Genomic DNA, 23,914 nt, shown 5'->3' with positions numbered 1-23,914 from the left:
AGCAAACAGTGGCTGAATGGCAGTGCTCATCATCATAGTGATGACTGGATCATGATTCTCTATAGAGGAAGAAAACTAGATTTTGAAATATCAAGTCAAAGAGCTGTTATCTACCTCAGAAGTGTTCACACATGGCTAACTGTAGCTGGAAGTTTTCCTGTGTCCCACCCAGTCCACAGATGCTCAGACCCAAGTAAACACATAGAGGCTTATATTAATTAAAACTGCTCAGCCATTAGTTCAGGCTTATGATTGACTAGCTCTTACACTTAAACTCAGCCCATTTCTGTTCATCTATATGTTGCCATGTGTTTTGTGGCTTAACCTGTGTGCCATTACATGCTGCTCCCTGGACAGCAGGCTGGTGTCTCCTGACTCAGCCTTCCTCTTCCCAGAATTCTCCTTGTCTGCTTATCCCACCTATACTTCCTGCCTGGTTACTGGCCAATCAGCATTTTATTTATCAACCAATCAGAGCAACACATATTCACAGCATACAGAACATTCCATAGCAGCTAACAGTATTTCATTATTCTTTTTTTAAATGAATCAGTCATCTCTCTTTCCCTCTCTTTCTTCCTTTGTGTGTGTGTGTGTGTGTGTGTGTGTGTGTGTGTGTGTGTGTGTGTGTGTGTGTGTGTGTGCACAAGCACTCACATGTGCTCACTTGTTCATGTTGGGGCACATGTATGCTATGGTGCTCAAGTGGAAGTCAGAGGATAGGAGGGTAACCTGGAATGTTAGTCCTCAGCTTCTACTTTGTCAGAGGCAGAGTTCCTTACTGTTTTTCCTCTGCATATGGCAGGCTAGCTGAGATCCTGGGAATTCTCCTCTCTTTGCCTTTCATCCCTCTACAGGAGTACTGGGATTATGTTCTAGGAGCCAAACTCAGGCCCTCATAATTGCAGAGTGAGCATTCGCCCACTTATCCATGCTTACCCAGCCTGGCAGGCCCTTTACATTCATTTCTTTGGTCTATATGTCTATATAGTTTTTGCCAGAATTGACTCAAATGTTCCAGTTATCACTTCTAATTAGAGCTGCCTTTTCTCAAGGGGAGCCTGCTTTTCTCACTTATTTTTCTTAGTAAAAGAACAATGGTGTCAACATCTCTTTCTGATTAGTAGCATCTGATAAAAGATGAGTTTAAAAGGTTTTGTGGACTAGTCTGCCACTTTAACTGTTATTTAATGCATAAACTATATGAGAAAATACTGTGCCAGCAGGATTACAAGTTTACAATTCTAAAGTTCAGTGCATGGATTTAGAAAGACTATCCTTACAAGTTAGAGACTGCCTGTTCACAGATTCCATTAAAATATTAACACATGGAATGTGAGTATTTTGAAACTATAGGTAAAATGTATCTTATAATGATTCACTAATCACCCAGACAGGAACAGTCTAGGCAGGAACACAGCTTTCCCACTTCTTTCTAAGACTTTAATGCCTTCACTGGGGCTCCTAATGTCTATTCTGACTTTGAATTGTAAAGCTATTAAAAAAAAACCTTGACTTTCAAAAGAGTTTGTGGAAACTGGGTTGAGGGAGCTACCCTGGTGTGGTACACATGGGTACCAGCTGTGCCACGTATTTGAGTCTTTTAAATGCTGCTGGCCTGTGAGTTGTGAGCAGTATAGAGAGATATTTTATATAGATGAGCAAACCGAGGCTCTGAGGGGTGTTATAATTCACAGGTGTTCACTTTGGTAAAATCAGCAAATCTAGAAGGCAGAGCTGAATCTAGAAGGCAGCCATAGGCCAGTTCTCAATTCCATGGGGACTATAGAGTCAGATCTTTCCAAGACCTCTTTCTTCCAGCTGTTTCTGGACCACTCTCTGTGGTCCAGCTTGTGGGGTTCTGGGGGAGATATCTTAGTAAGAAAAGTATTTGCTGTATAAGCACAGTCCCTGAGTTCACGTCCCTAGAACCCACATAATAAAAATCAGGGTACAGTGGCACATGTCTGTAACCTCAGTGATGGGGGCAGGGGCAGAGACAGGAAGATCCCTGGAACTCATAGACTGGCCAGCTTAGCAGAACTGGTGAGCTCCATGTTCAGAAAGAGACCCTGTGTCAAAAAAAAAAAAATTGAAGTGGACAATGATTAAGGAATACACCTAATTTTGACCTCTTATCTCCACAAGTACATGTGTACACATTAATGTACAAATAGTGCACTTGCACCTGCATACGCCACAGAGAGGGGAGGAGGTACATACACCTCACACATAATAAATAAATGAATAGTTCAGCTTTTACCCTCTCCCCTCTAGTTCCTTTCCTGGGGCATCCTTCAAATTCAGAGACCTAGTCACCCAGAGCAGAGGCCTCCCATTCCTTCATCAGAAATCTCAGAGAAAGGCATTTTCAAATCCCCCTTCCACTTGTGGATATCAGGATGACTGTTTATGCTGTTAACTTATTAAATGTAACGCAAGGTGGCTTTTAAGTGCTGAGAAGAAAGTGAAAACACTTTGTTCTTCTTGGACCAGTACATTAAGAAAATTACAGTGTGGCAGGGACTGAATATGAATGCATGAGTAGTCACCAGCTCCCTCCCCTTTCCAGGAAGGCATCCTGCTGCATGGAAGCAGTTGAGGCTGCAGAACATGGCAGGGTAGGAACACCAGAGACTCAATGCAAAGGGGTGCACACTTATCCAGGAGAGGAGAAAGACATAAAGAGAGGAAAAGGGCAAGGCAGATGGGAGAGACCCCAGTGAGTGGGCTCAGAATGGTGGATTAGTAAGCCAGATTTTAAGTAAGCTGTAAGCTGCCCCAAGTATGGTAGTTGATGTTTTTTGCTTGGGGTTTTACTGATTGATTGATTCTTTTGTTTGAAAATACAAACTTATTCTTTTTCTTACTACGGAGGTTTTCTTTTGAATGTGTTAACATGGGTCAGTGAGTGGCCTATTTCTGACGTGGGTTACAACGGCAATTATTGTTTGCCCATCAGTTGTGAAACAACAGTGCATCCAGTGTGTTCCAGGGAATGTGAATCCTAGGGGATGCACTATAGAGGAGGCCTTCTTGGGAAAAAAAGAAAGCAAAAGAAAAACGAAGCCTAGCATTGAAGACTTCACTTTTTGAAGTTCTGAGACATTCTGCAGTAAACAATTAAGTTTATTCTTTATTTTTAGGTCATATTTTCTGTAAGTAATAAGCATTGAAAATGCAAAGAACTTGTATTCCATGGAATGCAATTGGCTTACACCATTCAGGAATATTCCATTTCACAGAAGTTTCCTCCAGTCTACAGTGGGCTCCCATCCAGAGCATATACAGTGTAACTTGAGACTGTCGCCTCACTTCAAGTGAGCAGCTGATGGAGGAATTGCCACACAGGAGACTATTCTTTCTTCTTGTCTGGGCAGGAAAGTGGTAGATGTTTTGGAACTAGCTTACATGTGTACCACCACCATCATTTCTCCTGCTGAGTGATCCTGTGAATGTTTTTAACCTCTCCATGTCCCAATTTCCTCATTAGCAAAATGGAGATAATAATAGCCACCCCATAGAGTAATGTACGTAAAACACTTAACAAGGCAAGCTAACAGATGGTGGCTACTGCTATTATTAAAGAACCCTTCGCACTTTCCAGGAGGGAACAATATATTTGAGAAGATGAGCTTCATATAAGTGGAACTTTTACAACAGCTCTGTTCAGGCGACAATCACATCGTACTATAATAGTGTCCTAGCCAGTTTTATGTCAACTTGACACAGCTAGAGTCATCAGAGAGGAGAGAGTCTCAATTGAGTAAATGTCTCCGTAAGACCTATAGGCAAGTTTGTGGGGCATTTTCTTAGTTAGTGATTGATGGGGGAGGGGTAGCCCATTGTGGGTGGTGTTATCCCTGGGCTGATGGTTCTAGGTTCCATAGGAAAGCAGGCTGAGCAAACCATGAAGAGGAAGCCAGTAAGAAGTACCCTTCCAGGGCCTCTGCATGAGCTTTTGCCTCCAGGTTCCTGCCCTGTGTGAGTCTCTGCCCTCACTGCTTTTGATGGTGAACTGTTATATAGAACTGTGAATGAAATGAACCCTTTCCTCCCCAAGTTGCTTTTGGTCATGGTGTTTCAACACAGTAATAGAAGCCCCAACTAAGACAAATAGTGTGGCCACAGTGAATCCAGAAGTCCGAGAAGGCAACCTGTTGCCCCTGCGGCAGGGTCTCAAAAGATGTACAGTGAATATTTGTTGAATGGATTAGTGAGTGAGGTTTGTAGGGAATCCAAACAAGTTGACTGGGCAGTAAGTTTGACCCCATCTCGAGGAAGGATAATCAGAGTTGGCTTTAGGGACACAGGGAGAAGCAGGGACTGAAGTGGTAAAGACAGTCCTTGGGGAAATAGGGACAATGGGGTTGCAATTTTGGGAGATCAGGAAGGATAAGACCAAGTGTTCCAGATCTCAGTAGATGAGACATGGCCACAGCTTGTGGGACAATATGGAGACAAGCATTACATGGCATGACTCTTAACAGCCTGGCTCTTCAAGAAACTAGAAGAGATAACCATAAATGAGAACAAGCCAAGTAAGCACCAAACGATGTCAGTTGTTCCCAACCTTTTCTGTTGCTGCATGTATGAAAGGGGACTCCAATCACATGACACAAGCTGCCTGCAAAGCCCCCCCCTTTTACTTGCCCTCTCCTAGAAAGCATATAAAAATGCAATTAAGGTAGAATGATGCTGTTAAGGCAGTGACCTTGAAATCACTTTAATTTTTCTTTAAAGAATTGAATTGCTTGTGAATTCTAATCCTTTAACCATCATTCATAGCAAATGCTGGTAAACCCATCTCAGTACCCCTCATGTTTGCTGCAATATGACATTTAAGAATCAGAAGTCTGGTCATTGTCTACAGAGACCCCTTTTTATCTGAGACTATGAGGCTCCATTCCTTCATCAAGTGTTCAGGGAAAGACCCTAACTGTTAAGGCGGGAGAAAGGACTAGACATTTGTGTACCAGACACCAGACACACACACATTTGAATCACCTTACCAATAAAATCTGTTGATATACCTAAGAGGGGAAAATCAGAGAAGGGCCATTGTCAAGATGTTTGGAGAACTGAGATATTAAGCAGGTTTCTTGCATCTGAGATGCTCACTCTGTGCTTCTTGGTGTGAACTCAGCATCCTTTTGTTTCAGGATGGCAAAATTTTTCATTTTCATTTTCAGAGAAGGGTATCTGGTTACCATTCTTCCATTAACTCTTACATGATCTTTGTGTTGTAGCCTGTCCTGCGGGGACCTTCAAGGCCAGCCAGGAAGCTGAAGGCTGCTCCCACTGCCCCTCCAACAGCCGCTCTCCTTCAGAGGCCTCTCCCATCTGCACCTGCCGGACTGGTTATTACAGAGCAGACTTTGATCCCCCAGAAGTGGCGTGCACTAGTAAGTGTCTAGTAAGGGCTGTGGGCTGGGGAGTCTGATTCCTTGACTATACAAATGGTGGGCCTGGAACAGGGGAGAGAGCAGGTCATCCATCCAAGGAAATGCAAAGTGGGGGTGCTGGCCGAGGTGCTGAAACGGAGGTCTCTCTTTTCTCAGCAGCATACTATTGGTTAAGATTGCACTCTTCCCAGATGTGAGAGCCCTCCTCTCACACACCCCTAGGACTTCTTCCCACGAAAATTGAAAACTGCCTATCTAGAATTCTTTGCGTGCAAAATCAAGATCTACTCGCATATCGCAATAACTTGTAATTCTTGCAGTTGCCTCCTCCAAGATGCCCCTGCCTCTTGGTCCATACAGTTGAAAAATCACTCTGCAGTGTGTCTTCTCAGTGTCTGCTTCCGTGGAAGTTCTCATCGTTTTATTACCTGTCCATTTACTTTGTAATTGCCTTGGATGCCAGCTGAAAGTCCTTGAGTATCAGGTCTAAATATTCATCCCCTTGGTCCCTTGTAGTGTCTAATGTCTGAGCGCTGGCCAAATGACAAGACCAGAAGTCTGACTACAGTGTCCCTCTCAGTGCGCTGAACTCTAGAAACTGGTGGTTAATGTGTCAGCTGTATCCACTCTCCCATTATCTGCTGTGGAAAGAAAAAGCAGCCATTCTTCTAAAAGCAGAGGAGTGGCTATACTCTCCAGGCAGGGAGAGGATAATTTCCCTCTGGTCTGCTCTCCCATAAGCTCAGGAGGCAGGGAGCACAGTTCTCCCTGAGCAGCACTTACACAACTTTTCCCTCTCTAAGTGCCAAAGCCCCGAAGCAGGGATGATCTCGCCTCTCAGTATTCCCATTGCATTCTGGGATCAATACTGCAGGTTTGCCTGTAATCAGACCAGAACTTTCCTCTACACTAGATGCTTTGGTGGGCTCACTGTGAGCAGGCACCTCCCCTTACACCCCTAAGACCGGTTCCCTCTCAGCCCAGTGAAGAGGCCCACAGAGGTATATTTCACAAACACTTAGAGTTTGGTGGACAGGGGGGAAAATCACTGGACTGGGTAGAAGAATTTCTCAGCCCTGGCCTTGTAGCATATGTAACCTTTGCTGGGTGCAGAGGAGAAATGAAAGCGTCTTCTAGATCAAGGTCCTGAGCTCAATCGATGCTTATAGATTTGAGCTGAGGAAAAGCTCATCGTCTTGTAAACTGATTTTCCCTGCCTTCCTTCTCAGGTGGGTGGAGATTAACAGAAATGATTCATCTCCTGCTGCCCCAAGTCCCCATCTTTCTGTGGTGGTGTCTCCTCCTCTGATTTTAAGAGCACCCCCTGCCCCCATGGCAGTCTTCCATGGGCCCAAAAAGCAATATTTAATATACTTCTTTAAATTCCATTAGGGATGCTAGATCACTACACTACCTGGGTGGCCAGACCAAACATCAGTCTGCACAACAGCAAAAGCATGCACCCAGCCTCTGGCAGCTTCTCTCCTAAAATCACTGCCCTTGTGTTTGTGCTCACAGAACTTCCCTCTGGCTTTCTCTGCAGATCAACTCATCCATATGGGCCCTTAGCATCCCACTTCAGGAGACAAATTGTCAACTCATGCAGCCTCATGCTAAGGTTATCTGGAAGAAGTCAGGCCAATGGCTAGGAGCTCAGAATGTCAATGTGTTTCCGTCTTCTCCCACTTACTTACCAAGGCTTATCTTCCAGCCCTTTTCCTGATGAGCATGAGTCTACGGGATCAGTTGCTGGGAAAATATGAACATTCCAATGCCCCTAGTTTGACCATGGAAACGCCTCACTCCATACTACCCATATCCCAAGACCATCTTTAAGTCAGATCACACAGCTTTTCCCTCCTGCCTCTGGTCCAGCTACCTCTGGAATATTCACCAGTGGGGTTCCACTATACTCTTCCCTTCTTATTTAGATGGGGAGGGAGCATGCCACCCCAACTGTTGCCCCTTTACACATCCCCTTTTCTTGTGCCTTCAGACACAGAGAGAAGGCTCAAACTAGAAACTACTACATCAAAGCACACATGACTATGGCAAGCAGGTCCAAGAAAAGCTCCTGGACATGTTGCCCCTCATCCTGGAGGGGCAAGCACTTGGGGAGGAGACTCAGGGAGGCAGGACATGGGTACAACACAATGCTAGGCAAAACATGTATAAATAAAGCTACAGTTTCCCTGAGCCTCATTATATATTTGATTTATTGTGTGCCAGGGAAGTACTGTATGAAAAAGTCAATTTGTTGGCTTTTATATTCTCATTAGGGTTTCCTTTAAAAGCATTCTAATTGGAGGTGCCATCTGTTCTCTTAAAAAGGCACGGCACATCACCACAGTAAATAATTTTTCAGATACAAGGAGAATATCTAGAGCTGTTGAAGAAAGGCACAGCCCTGTACTGTGGCCTTGAGGCTCCTCACTAGCCCAGCAGGTCTAGTGAGACAAGTATGCAGGAGGCTGAGCCCAGCTGGAGAGGCTGGTGGAGGCCTGGGGCTGGGAGAGCTGGTTCATCTTGTAAAACCGAGGCTTCATCTGTCCTAGCAGGAAGCAACTATAGGCTGCCTGGGTACTAAAGATAAAGAAGATTTATCTTTATAAATGTATGGAGACAATGAGCACCTGCCAAGGCCTGGTGCTGTGAACAAGAGGAGAGAGCAGGTAGGAGAGTCCAAGAGCTGGCCAATGTTGAAGGACCTCGGGTCTAGCTCATGGCCACTGTCTTCAAGTGAGATTACATCAGCAATCCACTCCTTCCTATGAAACATTTTGTAAATATATTTATACAAATTTATAAATATAATATATGCCCCTTGCAAGGTTATGACACTTATACTACACTAAGGATTATTTTTATATGTTCAATACTAAGGACTGAACCTATGGCCTCCTTCTTGGTAGACAAACACACTACCTCTGAGTAACAGTTTTGCCCCTGCTTCTTGAGATGCATTTTCTTTCTTTCTTTTTTTTTTTTTTTTTTTAATTTGGGTTTCATTAGGCTGCCAAAGCAAGCCTGTGGTAATGCTCCTGCCTCGGACTCTTTAGTAGAAAGGATTACAGGCCTGCACCATAGGGCCTGGCAAAACCAAATATTTTTAATGAAGCCTGTTAATCTTTTGGGGTATCACATATCTATATATTTTTGTAATATTAAAATGTTTCTGTAGGGCTGGGATGAGGGTACAGTTGGTGAAACACTGATGATCTGAGTCCAATCCCAGAACCTACAGAATAAAACTGGACGTGGTTCTGCATGCTCATAATCCCAGAGCTTGGGGAAACAGAGGCAGGCCTCTATGGCCAGCCAGCCTAGCCTGCTTGGTGAGTCTTTGGTCTACACACACACACACACACACACACACACACACACACACACACACACACACATACACACACACATTCCTATACCTACACACAGATGAACATATGCACATAAAATTTTCATTTAGCCCACCTAAAAAATTGACAGTGGAAAGTTCTGTAGTCTTGTCTGGATATTTCTATATTTTCTTTTTAATCACTAGAAGAGATAGAAATTCCCTTGATGTCTGTGAGGCCCTAGCCTTGTCTGTCTAGCCTGTCTTTGAGCCTCGTCAGTGAAGTCGGGGGGGAGGGTGCATTCAAGGCAGGATTAAAGGGGAAGTGTGGACTCCAGTGACCTCAGGGACACAGGCAGAGTGGGCTGTTCATTCCTACAGAGTCTGAATTCATATGACCACTTCTGGCCTGCAGACACTGAATTCCTTCTTCCTCCCTCCCTCCCTTTTTCCCTCCCTCCCTCATATCCTTTCCTTCCTTCCCTCCTTCCTCCCTCCTTCCCTTCCTCCCTCCCTTCCTCCCTCCCTCCCTCCTTTCCCCTCCTCTCCCTCCCTCCCTTCCTCTTCCTTCCTTCCTTCTTTCCTCTTCCCTCTTCTGCCGAGGACTACACAGTTCTATCACTGGCATTAGAGTACCTGGCTGATGGCTCCTTGCCCAGCCTTGGCCCAATACTTTGCCATTCTCTCCCAAGTGACTTCATCCTCCTATCTTAAGTCATGCAGAGGATAAGCTGAGAACATGGGGGAACAGTTAAAGGTGGGCTCCAACTGACCCCTTTCCTCTCCCAGCCAGTGAAACCCCAAAGGAGGTCTGGTGATCTGGACACAATGCTACACCATCAGTGAGGAGGGTCACTTACAGTAGTTTTCTGAGATAGAAGGAGGAGAGTAAGGATAGGATCAGGGGCAATGTCCCAGCAGCAAGGAGAAGTCTAGAAAGGCTGTGGACTGAAGAGCTATTTCTGAGCTTTGAGCTTGCTGTGCTTCAGTAAATATGGTTTCTTCCTTTCCCCATCTTGGGTCTAGGAGATGGCAACCATATTTTTTTCTGCCTCTACAACACAGTCAATGCAGCCCCTAAAGGTTTGGGCATCTCTCCACCAGCAAGCAATCCTGCCCCAGTGGACACCAGCTACATATTCCTTAATCCATCTTGGGCCTCACTCCATATACCTAAAGCAAGTGTCTGACCCTACAGGTTGAGAGATTGGTCCCCAAGGCTGTTTGTTTCCTTTGGATACTAATCACAAGAGGGTGAACCTGTGCTCTTGACCTATCAACCATAAATTGAGGTTCCAAGAAGCCCTAATTTAAATTTGACTAATGTACCTGAGTAGTTCACAAGACTCTGGGAAACATGGGGTTCCCAGCTCATCATAAAGAATATCACAAAGAGAATGGATATATGAATACATAGGGGCACCCTGAAGCTGCCACACCCAGAAACACATGGAGCTGCCTAGAAGCTCTTTGAACCCAATGTTTTGGGGACTTTATGGAACTTTATTATATGTCCCTGGTTCCTTTACTTCCTTGGCCTTTGGTGATCAATTTAATCTTCATCTCCTCTCTCTTCAAGACTTGGGTCTTAGACATCCCTACCCTCCTAATCCTGCCTCAGTGACCAGTCCCTATCCTGAAATTTTTTGCATTTAGTTGTCCAATTACTGTGGAGGTGCTAGGGACTTCCAGGGCAGTATATTGGGAAAGAGATACAGAACAAAGACTAAGCACATTTTCAGAGCATCCCTGTTTCCTTCTGCTGCCCACCTGGTGTACTGCCCAGAGACCTCAGAACCCTGGTGGTTCTGGAGTCACTAGGATGCCCTGATCTTGAAAAGGTCCCGAGGAAACAGCATTTGCACACAGTGGTTGGAAGATGGGCTTGGTACTTCATTTACATCTCCACTCTCTCTTGCCTCCTCAGTGACTTCGTCCTCATCTCCTCTCTTCCCTCCACCCCCCTTTCATTCTCACACTCTCATACTGCCGTACGCCTTTCTGAGTTGTTACGAGGATTAAGCAAAATCGTATTATAGCATCTTTGGCCCGGTGCCTGGTTCATAGTAAACTCTCCATGGATGTTAGAACTTGCTTTGGTTATATCCCTGGAAAGTGTGAAAGTGTGTAGAAGATAGTGAAGCTTCCAGCAGGAGAGAATATCAGAGATCTGAAAGTAAAAATGATGTGTTTGGAGTCGGGGGACGGCAAGTTTTCCTTCAGCCCTAAACAGAACCCATTGGCTGCCCATAAACCACACAGTCACCCATGGTCTGAAGATCCCTGGCGAAAACAAGTGAGCAGTTGACCTTCTGTGCTTTGGCATGCTGCAGAAGAGAAGAAAAGGCATATGTGAAGCCCTGGAGGCCTGGCCCAGCTGTGTGCCCTGGGGCCATCGGAGACAGAAGCTCAAAAGCTTGGGAGTAATGGCCCACAAAACTGGACTTCAGTTCTTTTGTAAAGATGGGGTCTCACGTTACCTAGGCTGGCCTTGAACTCCCTATGTAGCGAGGGATGACCTTGAACTCCTGATCCTATTGCTGCTGAGATTGCAGGTGTGCCACCTCACCTGGCTCAGCCTTCAGTTCTGAGGGAGCGGGACTCGCTGCCTCCTCCGAATGACAGGAGAAGGTCAGATGGTAAGGGGACCATGGCAGGGGCAGCCAGAGGGATCAGGCAGGAAGACGGGAGGAAGCACACAGCCAAGTGAGACCAAGCATCGCATTGCACGGCTTCATTTTAAATAATCTCTAGTTTACTGGGGGACGAAATGGAAAGGAGGAATTTATGAAGCAAACGAAAATAGATAATTATGCCTTATAAAATTGCTGTCTGTGAAAAGCCATGCAGAAGGACTGGTGTGAAAATAATTACCTTGTTACATTTCTGACCGCAAAAACCCTTTTTTTCTGTCACCCACACGGGAGAAATTTTGATGGATCACAGAGGCAAGCTGGAGCTTGTCCTGTTTCTTTTCTTCCTTCTTCAAATGCATTGAGGTGTCCCTTGGCCGCTTTGGATAGAGAAAGAGGATGAATGAGGGGTTCCAAGGTGACTCAGAAGAGAAGGTACAATGGCGGCCATCCCTTTGAGTCTCCCTGGAGGCTGTCCCTAAGCTACCTTCTGACCCACAGAGGGGAGGGGAAGTTGAGCGGCAGGAGTTGGGGCTGTGAGCCTGGCCCTAGTGCTATGATCTGAGATAGTTTCTGTAGCTTTTTGGGACATGGTGCTTCCTCATGGGAAAAAAATAGCTAAGATGAAATTCACACTACAGGATGAAAACTCTGCCCTCACTTAGCCAATGCTACCCTCTCAAGGAGAGCTGAGAGGCAGGGGCCCTCTGAGAGGGGGGCCCCGTGGAAGCTCCTGGGGAGGGTGGCAGTCTACTGCTATCCTCTCACCTGAAGGGTCAAGAACCCTCTCTCCCAGTCTTTTCTTTAAATTCGGGTTTTGTCTCTTAAGGGGCTAGTCTTTGTGTGTGCGTGTCTGAGTGTGCCTGCATGCATGTTTGTCTGCAGATGTATGAGTATAAGTTTATCTCTTAAGCGGCTAGTCCTTGTGTGTGCGTACCAGAGTGTGCCTGCATGCACATTCACCTGAAGATGTATGAGTACAAGTGTGCTTCTCTGTGTGCCCTTTATGTGCCTGTGAAGTGTACACATGTGTACCTATTTGTGTGAGTACACATGTGTGGATATGCTTATGTGAGTGTGCCTGATAATGTAATGGGCATGCATGTGCAAGTGACTCTATACCTATGTGAATGTGCATGCTGTGTGTACCCTTGTGAATATGCCTGTATGAGTATGTGAATATACATTGTGCGTGCCTGTGTATAAGTATACGTGAAAGTATATGTGTGTGTTTATGTATGAGTGTGCCTGTGTGAGTATGTGAATGTGTATGTGTGTGCTTGTAGATGAGTGTGCATGAAAGTATACTTGTGTGTACTTAAGCATGAGTATGCCTGTGTGAATATATATGTGTGTGTTTGCGTGAAAGTACATACATGAAAGTGTGTACTTGTCTGTATGTGAGTTTGATTGTCTGATATGCCTGTGTTAGTGTGCCTGTATGAATGCATGAGTGTGCATAAGACCCCTGTGTGTGTCTGTGAGTGTGTGCCTGCATGTACACGAGGATGTGTGTGAATGTGATTGTGTAAGTGTGCAGTGGGTTGGGGCTGTGAGTATATGTGCCTATGTGAGAGTGTAGTGTGTTTGGGGAAATGTGTGTGAATGGGTCTGTGTGCTGGGGTGATCCAACCAAACCTGCTCTGGCATGTCTTTTCCTGCAGTTCTTACTCAGATGGTCAGAGTAGTGTGCAAACCCATGATGCACAGTATTAGCCAGGGATGAGAGTGAGTTGGGCCAGAGAACAGAATAGAGAGTCAGGAGAGCTGAGAGCTTATATGGAAGATTCAGAAGATGGATGATGGGCCTCACTTCTCAGGCCCCCAGCCCGCTGAGGCTGCCTATAGGGAGGGATTCTTGGAGCAGATAGGGCAGGAAAGCCTGCTGTGGCATCAGACTCTACACCTAGAACAGGAAGGCAGCTTTATCAATTGGGAAATACCTGCTTGTTTGGATGCTGCACGTTGGAGATACTTTTAAATACTTTTCAAAAGTCAATCTTTTCTCAATCATTTGTCTGTTAAGCTAGGGTTGGCAGCATACTCAGAGGAAGCTGTTTTCCTCAAAATGAGCTCACATTCGCTGACCAGGGCTTTAGTGAAGAACGTTCTGTGTGCCTCACTAGACAGCAAGAGAGAAACTTGATTTCACACCAGTGTATGCATCTATGTTGCACACTTAAAAATCATTTGGTTTTCAATTTAACAATTTGTGTGTATGTGTTCAGGTGTGCATACATATGTGTGCATGTTCATGTGGAGGCCAGAGGTCAACATCGGTATTTTCACCTTAGGTTTTGGATTAGGGTCTCTCACAGAACCCAGAGCTCATCAATTCCACCAGACTATTTCACTAGGGATCCTCTAGTCTCCATTTCCTAGTGCTGGTGTTACAGGTGTGCACCGCTGTGCCTGATTTTACGTCCATGCTGGGGAATTGAACTCAGCTTCTTTTGCTTGCAAAGCAAACCCTACCTCCTGAGCCATCTCTCTAGCCCCATTTTTTTTTTTTTGTTTTTGAGAAGCAGATATTCTGTTTTTTGTTTTTTCTTGAGGAAAATCCAAGCATAGATTATAAAGCAACAAGAGCCAGGGCAAGATACCTCCTGAACCCTGCCAGGGTCTGGCTGGGCCCACACCCTCTGCCAGCCAAGTAGATGTGCATGTGGATGCAGAATGGAAGGAGGCTGGCTGCAAGCTGCAAGCTATTTATAACTGTCACTCTTGTTTTGAGAAGGGTCAGCACTGCCTGTATAAATGTGCTTTTACAATTCTGTAATCTGAAATTTCTTTTCACAGTTGTTTGACCCAAGTGGGTCTAACCCTTATGAGGCCTTGTCTAGCTTGAACTTCTAAGCTAATAGCCAAGCACACTCAGTGACTATGTTTCAGCGTTTCGTGCTAAGAGCACTTGGGGGTAGCAGACAGCTGCCATCTGGAGCAGCACCAATAGGGCCTGTCTCCCAAACTTCCCCACACCTGCTTTCTGTCTCTGACAACCTGAGAAAGCATTCTCCCTCTTTTATTTTTTTTAATGTTTGTGTTGATGGACAGTTCAGATGTGGCTCTAGATGGCCCTTTTCTGTTGCAGGCCCCCATCACCCGTCATTGAAAGAGAGCCCTTCCAAGGCCTTGTGTTGGGACCTCCTCCCACACTTTGACACTGTGTTGACCTTTGGTTGATCATAGAGGACCAATGTTCAGTGGATTCCATGTTTAAAGAAAACTATTTTATCTTTCCATAATCACCTCCATTAGCTAAATATTATTTTAATTTAACTCCTCAAGCATAGCATTTCCTCCAATCCTCAGGTCACCATCGCTCTTCTAACAACTATTTCTTTTATTGTTTTTATCTGAGTGTGTGCAGGTTCACTCACTATTGTGTTCTGTGTGGAGGTCAGTGGATGACTCCAGGCTTCTTCTATTACTTTCCACCTTTGTGTGTATGTGGTGTGTGTGTGTGTGTGTGTGTGTGTGTGTGAGTGTGTGTGTTATATGCACATGAGTGTGTGAGTGTGAACGTCTCTGCATAGAGAAGAACACTGAGTGTAATCCTCCATTACTCTCTGCTTTATTGCCTTGAGATAAAGAGCACTTGGCTTTTCAGCTCGGCTGTCTAGCCAGTGAAGTGTTAGGATCCACTTGACTCTGCTCCTGCTCCTGAATGCTTATTTGTAGGCATGGATGACCATGCTTGGCTTCTTATGTAGGTTCTGGTGATTCAAATTCAAGTGGTAATGGTTACATAATAAGCACTCTTACCACAGGACTACCTCACCACACACTCCACCTTACTTTTGAGACAAGGTCTTAAGCAATGGAGTTAGCACTGTGCACTCTTCAGTACATACAGATTTGTGTCCCTTTTATAGTTACCTTTGTGAAAATCTATTTAGTCATTATGACCCTTTTGTCTGTAGGCCACTGCACTTTTAGAAGGAGAAATAGTATTGGCCAGCCTGACTTATGCTTTCTGCCTATCCTTACTCTTTCTTTGAGATCCAGACACTGATTCAAGTATGAAGTTCCAGAGATAGGAAGGGATTGATGTAAAATTATCTATTTAATTTCCTATTTCCACTGTTTTAAAAATCAGCCTAAAGCAGTCCTTCTTATAATTTGTGAGTCCTTTCTTGACATGAATGCTCCTCTGCAGTCTTGGGCCATGGTCCTGATGTCATATGTACAGGTTCTGGGCCCTGGAAGGGAGGGTAGATTAAAGGTGAATGCTGGGACTTAATGGCAGCTGAAGCCATAGATTCTTTGACTCTGTTTCACCTCACCTCTTAGGGGAGGACAGGCAGTCAAGAACGTGTCTCTACATCTGTGCTCTGTCAGACTCCACATCCCCAGAGAGGAGGATGCCTCCCTTCTCATATACAATATTCTGGGCCGGTTGCACAGCACACCCTTACTTTTCCACTGGACTAGAAACTCTCAATGCACAGATCTCATTTTCTTCTACTCTGAATCTGATATGAGTGCACCCCAGTTTAGTGGTAAGAGGCCTGCTGGTGGAGTGATGTAGACTATGGTTGACTCCTGATTTTACCTCCCTTGCTGAGTGGTCTTGGGTAGGTTACCAGACTTCTCCATACTTTTGTTCCTTTTCTGAAAATAATGAGCATATTGTATTTTTTTTATCATGCTCACTATAAAATGCATGCAAAACACTCCCTTAGTGTTGGATAGATGCCCAATGCTCAGTCAACCCTCTTTGTTTTGTTTTTAATGAAAAACAAGAAGTGAGTCTTAGATCTCTATGTTATGGGACACAAAACAAGACAACAATAAGCGAATGGAAGGTACCAAGCATTTTAGATCAAATGATTCAGGAGAACCCTTCTAGCTTGGCAAACGCTGATGTCATCTTGCCTTTCTGAATCTGCCTGAATCATCTTGATCCCCAGCTTCTTAAGTGTGTCCCAGCTGACTTCCTGGCCCCACATCCAAGTTGGCTCAACATAAGATTCTGGTCCAAGCCAGCCAAACACCAAACTCAAGTTTAAGAGTGAAGTGTGAGACTGGACTACTGCTGGGCTTCAGGCCAATGTCTACCACTGGGAATTTTCCTGGGTCACCATGCCAGTCAGACTGGTATCGACTCCCTGCACCCCCATTGTTGACCATTGACTCTGCCAGGGATCCAGGTTCAGAATCTATCCTTAACTCCATTAGACTGGTTGGGGCTGTGTCTCAACCTCAAGCTGTCATCAGCACTCTTCTCAGAGTGTGTCCTGACATATGAATTGGCAGCCTTACCATCCCTATAATTAGTGTACACCCACTCCATCATTCCCTTGTGAGTGGGCATGGGTCCATCCCCAAGCTTTGTTAATATAAACAATAATCCTGCCGTACAAATGCACAAGCATTCCTTGGGGAACACATGTTCACCTCAAGATAGAATTGCTGAATTATAGGTACTTAGCCAGTCAGTGGATACTCCCAGAATGCTTTCCCAAAGGACTTGACCAATTTATAGCCATTTAGTATGCATCTCCTTTCCCCATGTGGCCCAGGATGTTAGTGAGACTTTTAATCTGTGCCAATTTAACCAATGTTCTACTCGTTTTGATTGGTATTTCCCTGCATACATATGAGTGGGTATTGTTTAATATGTTTGTTGGCTAGTTTGTTCTGTCTTCAGGGACTTGCCTGTGAAGAATCTTTGCTTTTCTATTTAAGCTGACTTTCAGAAACCCATTAATTAACTGTGGCATCCTGCCCCCTAGTCTCCCCCTTATCTGGACCTCTATTATGGGTACATTTTGTGTCATATCTAAGTATTTTAATCTTTGAACTCAAATCTGACCATCTATTTCTTTCTGGCATTGGGGTTTTGTGTGCTGACTTTTTGTCTGGGTCTTATGCATGCCATTCTCAAGAGAGTATAAAAATACGTTCTTACTTTTTCACTCTCTGGGAAAGTGTTTTTGTTTAACTCGTTCATGTATCTGGAATTTATCCTTGTGTAGAATGCAATACTGATATTTTTGTTCATAGCATTAAAGTACAGCATGCCATCCGCTCCACATGGACTATACATACCTTAGTGAGGTCATTCTTTCATTATAGACTTAACACCTGCACCTAGTTGTCTGTATTCTTTGCCTTTGATTGTCTTGTCTGTTCTGATACTAGTTTTATTCTTTGCCTTTGATTGTCTGGTCTGTTCTGATACTAGTTTTAAAGATCATAGACTTATGACATATCTCAACAGCTGATGAACCAAGCCTCTGGATAGTATTCATTTCTCAAAAATCATCTTGTCACTTACTAAAAACCTTTTCTTTGTAGACAGTCCTCAGAGCTAGCTGGGCACATTTCATTAAGCAATCCTATTTAATAGGAATTGGATGGCATTGGGTATATGGATTACTTTGGAGGTTACTGTCTTCTTTATGATGTTGAGGCTTGTTATCTGAGGACACGGCAGCCAAGTTTTCTTCTATGCCCTTCAGTAAGACTTTACAGTTGTCTTCATACACATATTACAAAGGCTTTGTGAGATTTGATCCTAGGCATTTTATAGGTATTGTGACTTATTATGAATAGATACTTTTTTCATTATCTTTTAAAACAGGCTATCATGAGTAATAGATGAGTTGGTAACCAGAAAAGTAGTGAGCCTCCTTCCACTGGCAGAATCCAAAAAGGTTGACCACTGGAGTGGGACAGCAGGGGGGCATTTGCCATATGGGACATACTGATGTTGTCCAAGACTACTTTCCATGCTAAGAACTAGTGTGTGTAGGAAATATCATCATCATCATCTTCTTCTTCTTCTTCTTCTTCTTCTTCTTCTTCTTCTTCTTCTTCTTCTTCTTCTTCTTCTCCTTCTCCTTCTCCACCTCCTCCTCCTCCTCTCCCCTCCCCCTCCCCCTCCCTCTCCTCCTCCTTCTTCCTGACCTTAATTGTCTGTTGTCTTTGGAAGCTGGTATTTCCTGTGAACCAGTAGAGAGGCAGCCCATGCATCTCTTAGAATTTCACGAAACAATCTAGAAAAGTCTTCAGTGTGTTCCCAGGGAAAAGACTTCCTCATCCATGGCTGTTTATCCTTGACCCCTTTCTGGCTATTATGGGATCCATAGTCATTTAACAAAAGATGAGGAGCAATTAGAAAAGCATCTGTTGTTCCTGGATGAGGCTCTTGGTAATTTTTGATGAACTACGAAGATGTGAGAATCTTCCCTGGGTACCACATTCTCTGAGGATGACAAGAACAATTCTTGATCATGCAGCTGCCCTGAGGCCTAATTTCTACCTAGTACAAACTGATCTTCTTTATACAGCAGAGACGTATCCAGTCTGGCTCAAATGGTTATCTAGTTATCCCTCCCCCACTGTGTGTGTGTGTGTGTGTGCATGCATATATGTATGTATGATTTTGTGTGCATGTGGAGGCCAGAGGTCAACTATATTGGATGTCATATTTATGGGAAATAGACTCTCACTAAACAGACATTTCACTGATTTGTCTAGGCCAGCTGGATGCTGAGCTGTAAGGATGCTCCAGGTGTCTTTCTGTCTCTGATTTGCCAGCACTGGGATTGCAGACAGGTTCGGCCACACTTGACATTTTAGTGGGTACTGAGGATCTAAACGCAGGTCCTTTAAATGCAGCAACAAGTACTTTACCAATTGAAATATATCCCTAACCCTGGCTATTTTCTTTTAAAAGATGCTGTGGAAGGTGAGGTTATAGCTCAGTTAGTAGAATACTTATCTATCATGTACAAAGTTTTGGGTTTGATCCCTGAAACTACACAAAACAGGCTGCTGTGGTCCAAGCCTGTCATTTCAGCACTTGGGATATGGTAGCTAGAGGATCAGAAGTTCAGATCATCCTCATCTATGTAATGAGTTCAAGGCCAGCCTGGACTACATGAGATCTTGTCTCAAAAAAATAGAATAGAAATAGAATAGAATAGAATAGAATAGAATAGAATAGAATAGAATAGAATAGAATAGAATAGAATAGATACTTTGATTAGTCCATACCTTCCCTTCATTGGTGCTCTATTCCTAAGAGTTCACAGTGTATACTGTGTACTAGGAAGACCCTGCTGGGTTCTGCATACTTGACAAATGATTCTAGAAGAACCAAGGTGCCTCTCCACAATTTCTGATCTTTGTCGCTGTCATGTCTTGGTATAGGGCTGTTGAGTCTTGAGATTCACAGTATCATTGCTCTTGACCCAGTTTCCTAAACAGACCTTGGTCTTGACATTTGCACCAGCAGAGTCACAATCACTGAGCTCTGAGTGGCATCAGCTTGTTTTAAACCAGTTGAGTAAGCCCACATGGTTCAGGCCCCAAGTGCATCAGTTAGGAATGATAGGCTGGAAGGAGGAGCTCCATGAAGACCCTGCCCAAGTAAGCTCTATCTTCCTGTAGTACCAGAAATGAAATGTTTCCACAATGTCTTTTGACAGTTTGAGAAGATTCAGATGCAGAAAACACCTTGGAGCCTACCTTGGCAAAGCATGGTCTAGGATATTGTCAGAATAGCAGAAGACCACAGGGAAAATGTCCTCTGACATGAATTGGACCCGGGATGCCATAACCATAGCCTGCCTCAGTTTTCAAGGCTTCCAGGGAAGGACTTCTGAAGGTCATGTCTTTAAAATGACCTGCTATATATCTCCTTTTGGTTTGGAATGTCTTCAGGGACTCTCTGAGTGGTATGTTATCAATGCTTCCCCTCTCTTTGGCCTCATCTGAGCTTTCCCTGAATGGACAGTAACCTGAGAACGGTCATGGGTACACTCTTTTGAGGTCTGCTAACCCCAGGCTGCAATCCCTCATCAGTTCTCAATAGATTGTTTTGACTAATCATTTCTTTCCTGTTACTAACTGTTATGATTAGAATTGCCTGTGTATGGACCCAGTATGTAAGAGACCCTAAGGAATGTGTGCAGACTTGCTCACATAGCCCCAGAACCAGAGTGAGTTTTCCTGCCCCTAAAGGTAGGAGTTGAGATGATTATGAATAAAAGTTTCCTATCAACTTGTGAGCCCCCCAGATTCTATTGCACTTTACCTGTGCCTTGAACACTTAGGGAACAGGATAGCAGGCAAATAAGTGTATGAGCCACCTCCTCTCAAACAGCCCCATAAGTTGATTCAAGTGATTTGATTCCTCATATTTGTGCCGAGGATAATGGTCCCTACCTTCCCAGATATCAGGAAGATCAACTTCACTAAGTTACACAAAAGTGCCAAATATGGTGCTTTATATATAGTGTTTATTAAGAGAAAATACAGACTTCAATATTGACTTCAATACAGAACTCTGCTGAATGTTGACCAACACCATCTCTTTGTTCTTTTAATCTTTTTTTTTGTTTTTTAGTCTCTGTAGAAATCTATGCTAGGGAACAAACAATATTAGTTTTTCACCAAATCAGAGCCAGGCCAAGGAGTAACCAGTGGATAAAGAGCTCTTTTGGTCACCAATTATCCACTCACTTGAAGGGAAGAGGTGCAAGGTGAACACATCCATGTCGCAGTCCCACCTTGACCTTGACACATCTTTGACCACAGACAAGCCATTTTGTCTCTCTGAACCTCAAATTTTTTCATCATAAAATGGTGGTATTGAAGACACAGTTGTGGAGTAACCTGGTGATGATGTCTACAGACAGAATATGTGAAAAACAATTTGAGGCTCTTCCTTGTTTGTCCTCTGTCCTGGCCCAAGCCACTGTTGTCCCTCATCTGCATGGCTTCTGTAGCCTCCTGACTGGTCTGTCTGCTTCCACTTGTATCCCCTCTTGTGTTGCTTTCACAACAGCTAGAACAGTACCTAGAAAGTCTGACTGTGGGGCTGGAGAGATGGTTCTGGGGGTAAGAGCACTTTCATGCAGGCATGAGGACCTGAGTTCAGATCCCGACACCCATGTTAAAAGCCAGGCATGACTGCACATATCTGTAATCCCAGCACTTGGGAGGATCGAGACAGGAGAATTACTAAGGCTTGCTGGCAGCCAATGTAGTTCCAGGTTCAATGAGATGCCTGGTATCAAATAAAAAAGGTGGAAAGTATTCCAACAGACACCAGGCTTACTCCTCTGGCCTCCTTGTGCATGAGTTGCAAACACACACACACACACACACACACACACACACACACACACACACACACACACAGTCTGAGTATGTCCTTCCTCAGAGCCTTCCTAGAGTAAAATATTACTGAGAATAAAATCCCTGCAAGCTGTGCCCAGGATTTACATAATCTGATAATCTGCCTCTACTGGTAATTTATTCTCTCCATTCTTTCTCCCATCTCCCCCACTCAGCGATTTTCTTATAGCTACATTCCCCTTGCACCCCCCACAATTTTCCTTAACTAGCCAATCACCTTAACTAGCCAATCACACTTCCTTCTTAGGATTATTCCCTCTATAGTCTAGTTAGTGGCTCCCAAATCACCACAATGTAGTGTCTGTCCAAATGACCTCATCTAGGAGACGGTTCACTTGATCACCAGGCACACTGACTCCCTTCTTCCTGTCCTTTATTACCAGAGCCTTGCCACCAATTATATCACACATTTACCTACCCTTTGGAAGGGTAGATAGCACTTATCTGACTCCTCCACTAGACTGGAAACTTCACGAGAGCAGCGTTTGCTTGTGTTGTTGCACTTGAAGTAATCATTACAACATAATGAATAAAATGGATAGCCACCATTACAGAAGCTGTGTTTGTTAGCTTGTCAGCCCAATGCAAGCTAGAGTCATCTGGAAAGAGGGAAACAGTATTGAGAAAATGCCTTTATCAGATTGGCCTGTAGACAAATGTGTAGAGCATTTTCTTGATCAATGATTGGTGTGAAAGGGCCCAGCTTGCTGTGGGAGGAGCCATGCCTGGGCAGGTGGTCCTGGGATATATAAAAAAGGGTAACTGAACACGAAGAGCAAACTATGAGCAATATTCCTCCACAGTACCTGCTTCAGTTCCTGTCTCCAAGTTGCTGCTCTACTTGAGTTCCCACCTTGGCTCCTGCTATGGCTGGGCTGTATAAGCAGAACAAAAAAACCTTTTGTCTCTGAGCTGCCTTTGGCCATGGTCTCTATCATAGTAATAGAAAGCAAAGCAGGAAAGAAGCTATTGTAACTGGCAGGTGCCATTTTAATCCTTTACTTATTGGAAGTCCTATTTAATTCTCCTGAGTGATTATAATCTTTTGGTCTTACCTGTAAATGCTCAGGATTTGGCTCATCCTAATCTGAAGAAGCCAGACCTCCCATTGCTAGTGAGTTGGTTCAGGGCTTCATTTGAAGCTGACTCCTAAGGGCATGAAATTGTCCCTGGGAGGGTTGTGCTCACATGATCCTGTATGTTATTCTTGTTAGGATCCTATATGTTATTCCTAGGTTTTGATGCCCTCTCTTCTTTACCCCAGAGCTCCAGCCACCATATTGAAGAGAAGATCCTCAAAAAATTGCCAACATTGCAAAAGGATAGGCTCTAGCCATTCTCCGATGCAGATTTTTGGTGCAAGGTCACCTCAGAACTTCCTCTGCACTAGCAGAGCACTGCACCCAGTGCTCATCACCCACAGACTGCAGACGTCTTTGGTCTGTTTTTTTCCCAGTGATCCTGAGATCCTCCAAGTTTCTGTTGTTGGCAGGAAGATGTCCGTCATCCTATAATGACCCCATTTTCTGTCTGTTTTGTGTCACTTCTTCTCATCGTGTACTCGATACCTTATTCTCAACTTCCCAATATGGCTCCAGCAGTCCCCTTCACCCTATGACAGAATCTGATAACCTCTGCTGTCAAGGACCACTGTTATCCTGGTACCCAGTGCAGACTCATTAGAAGCAGGAGGGCTCAATTCCCTCTCCAAGGTTCTGAAGCAACACATTGCCGCTCATCATACTCTCCTGTAAGCCATTGCTGCTTTCTGTCTGACCTCTTCTTGGGCTTCTCTACCTAGTGTGATTACGATGGAAGATGAATCAGAGTCATCTTTGTGAGGAGGGCAGGGGAGAGGAGAGCTGAACTCAGGTTGGGATGTGTCATAGCTACACATGGCAGGTAGAAAGGGTGAAGGAAGCTTTTGTTTTGACTTTGCTCTCAAATAATCAGTTACCAAAGAAGAAAATGCAAGGGAATGTGAAGCTGTGTTCATGTTTATTTGATTACTGTCATACATCTCTGACAGTTGTGGGCATGTCCTCTGCCAGGTTATGTCACCTTCTAGCCAAGCTTGCTTTCAACCTTGTCTGCTGTATTTAGTGCAAGGCATAACAATAAACTGATTAATTTTCTACATACTTTGCACCTGTAGAAAACCTCTACATCCCATATTTCCACATCTGCCCCTGCCCCCTGGATCTTATCTATTTCTCTATAGAGTCTCAAGGACTTTTCCACCTTCTCTAGGAAGCCTTCCAATCACTCAGTTGTAGCTCCTTTAATTAGCTCTGCCACAGTGAGCAATGAGGAAAGAAATACTCTGACAGAATCCTCATTTTGGAGAACTAATGTTGGATCTACACTGAGCACACCACCCAGCGTGTTCC

At 44.3% G+C, this 23,914-nt stretch overlaps 1 protein-coding gene across 1 annotated transcript in view; it reads left to right on the top strand.

Moving 5' to 3' along the window:
- Positions 1-23,914, top strand: part of Ephb1 (EPH receptor B1) — a 448,050-nt gene that overhangs the window by 290,787 nt on the left and 133,349 nt on the right. The window contains exon 4 of the mRNA XM_028869941.2: positions 5,250-5,405. Coding sequence (XP_028725774.1) covers positions 5,250-5,405 — 156 coding nt within the window. The remainder of the gene's footprint in view (positions 1-5,249; positions 5,406-23,914) is intronic.

The sequence above is a fragment of the Peromyscus leucopus genome, chromosome 7 (genome assembly GCF_004664715.2).
Source record: "Peromyscus leucopus breed LL Stock chromosome 7, UCI_PerLeu_2.1, whole genome shotgun sequence".
Taxonomy (NCBI): domain Eukaryota; kingdom Metazoa; phylum Chordata; class Mammalia; order Rodentia; family Cricetidae; genus Peromyscus; species Peromyscus leucopus.
The sequence above is the reverse complement of the archived record's forward strand: the minus strand, read 5'-3'. Positions and strand labels throughout refer to the sequence as shown.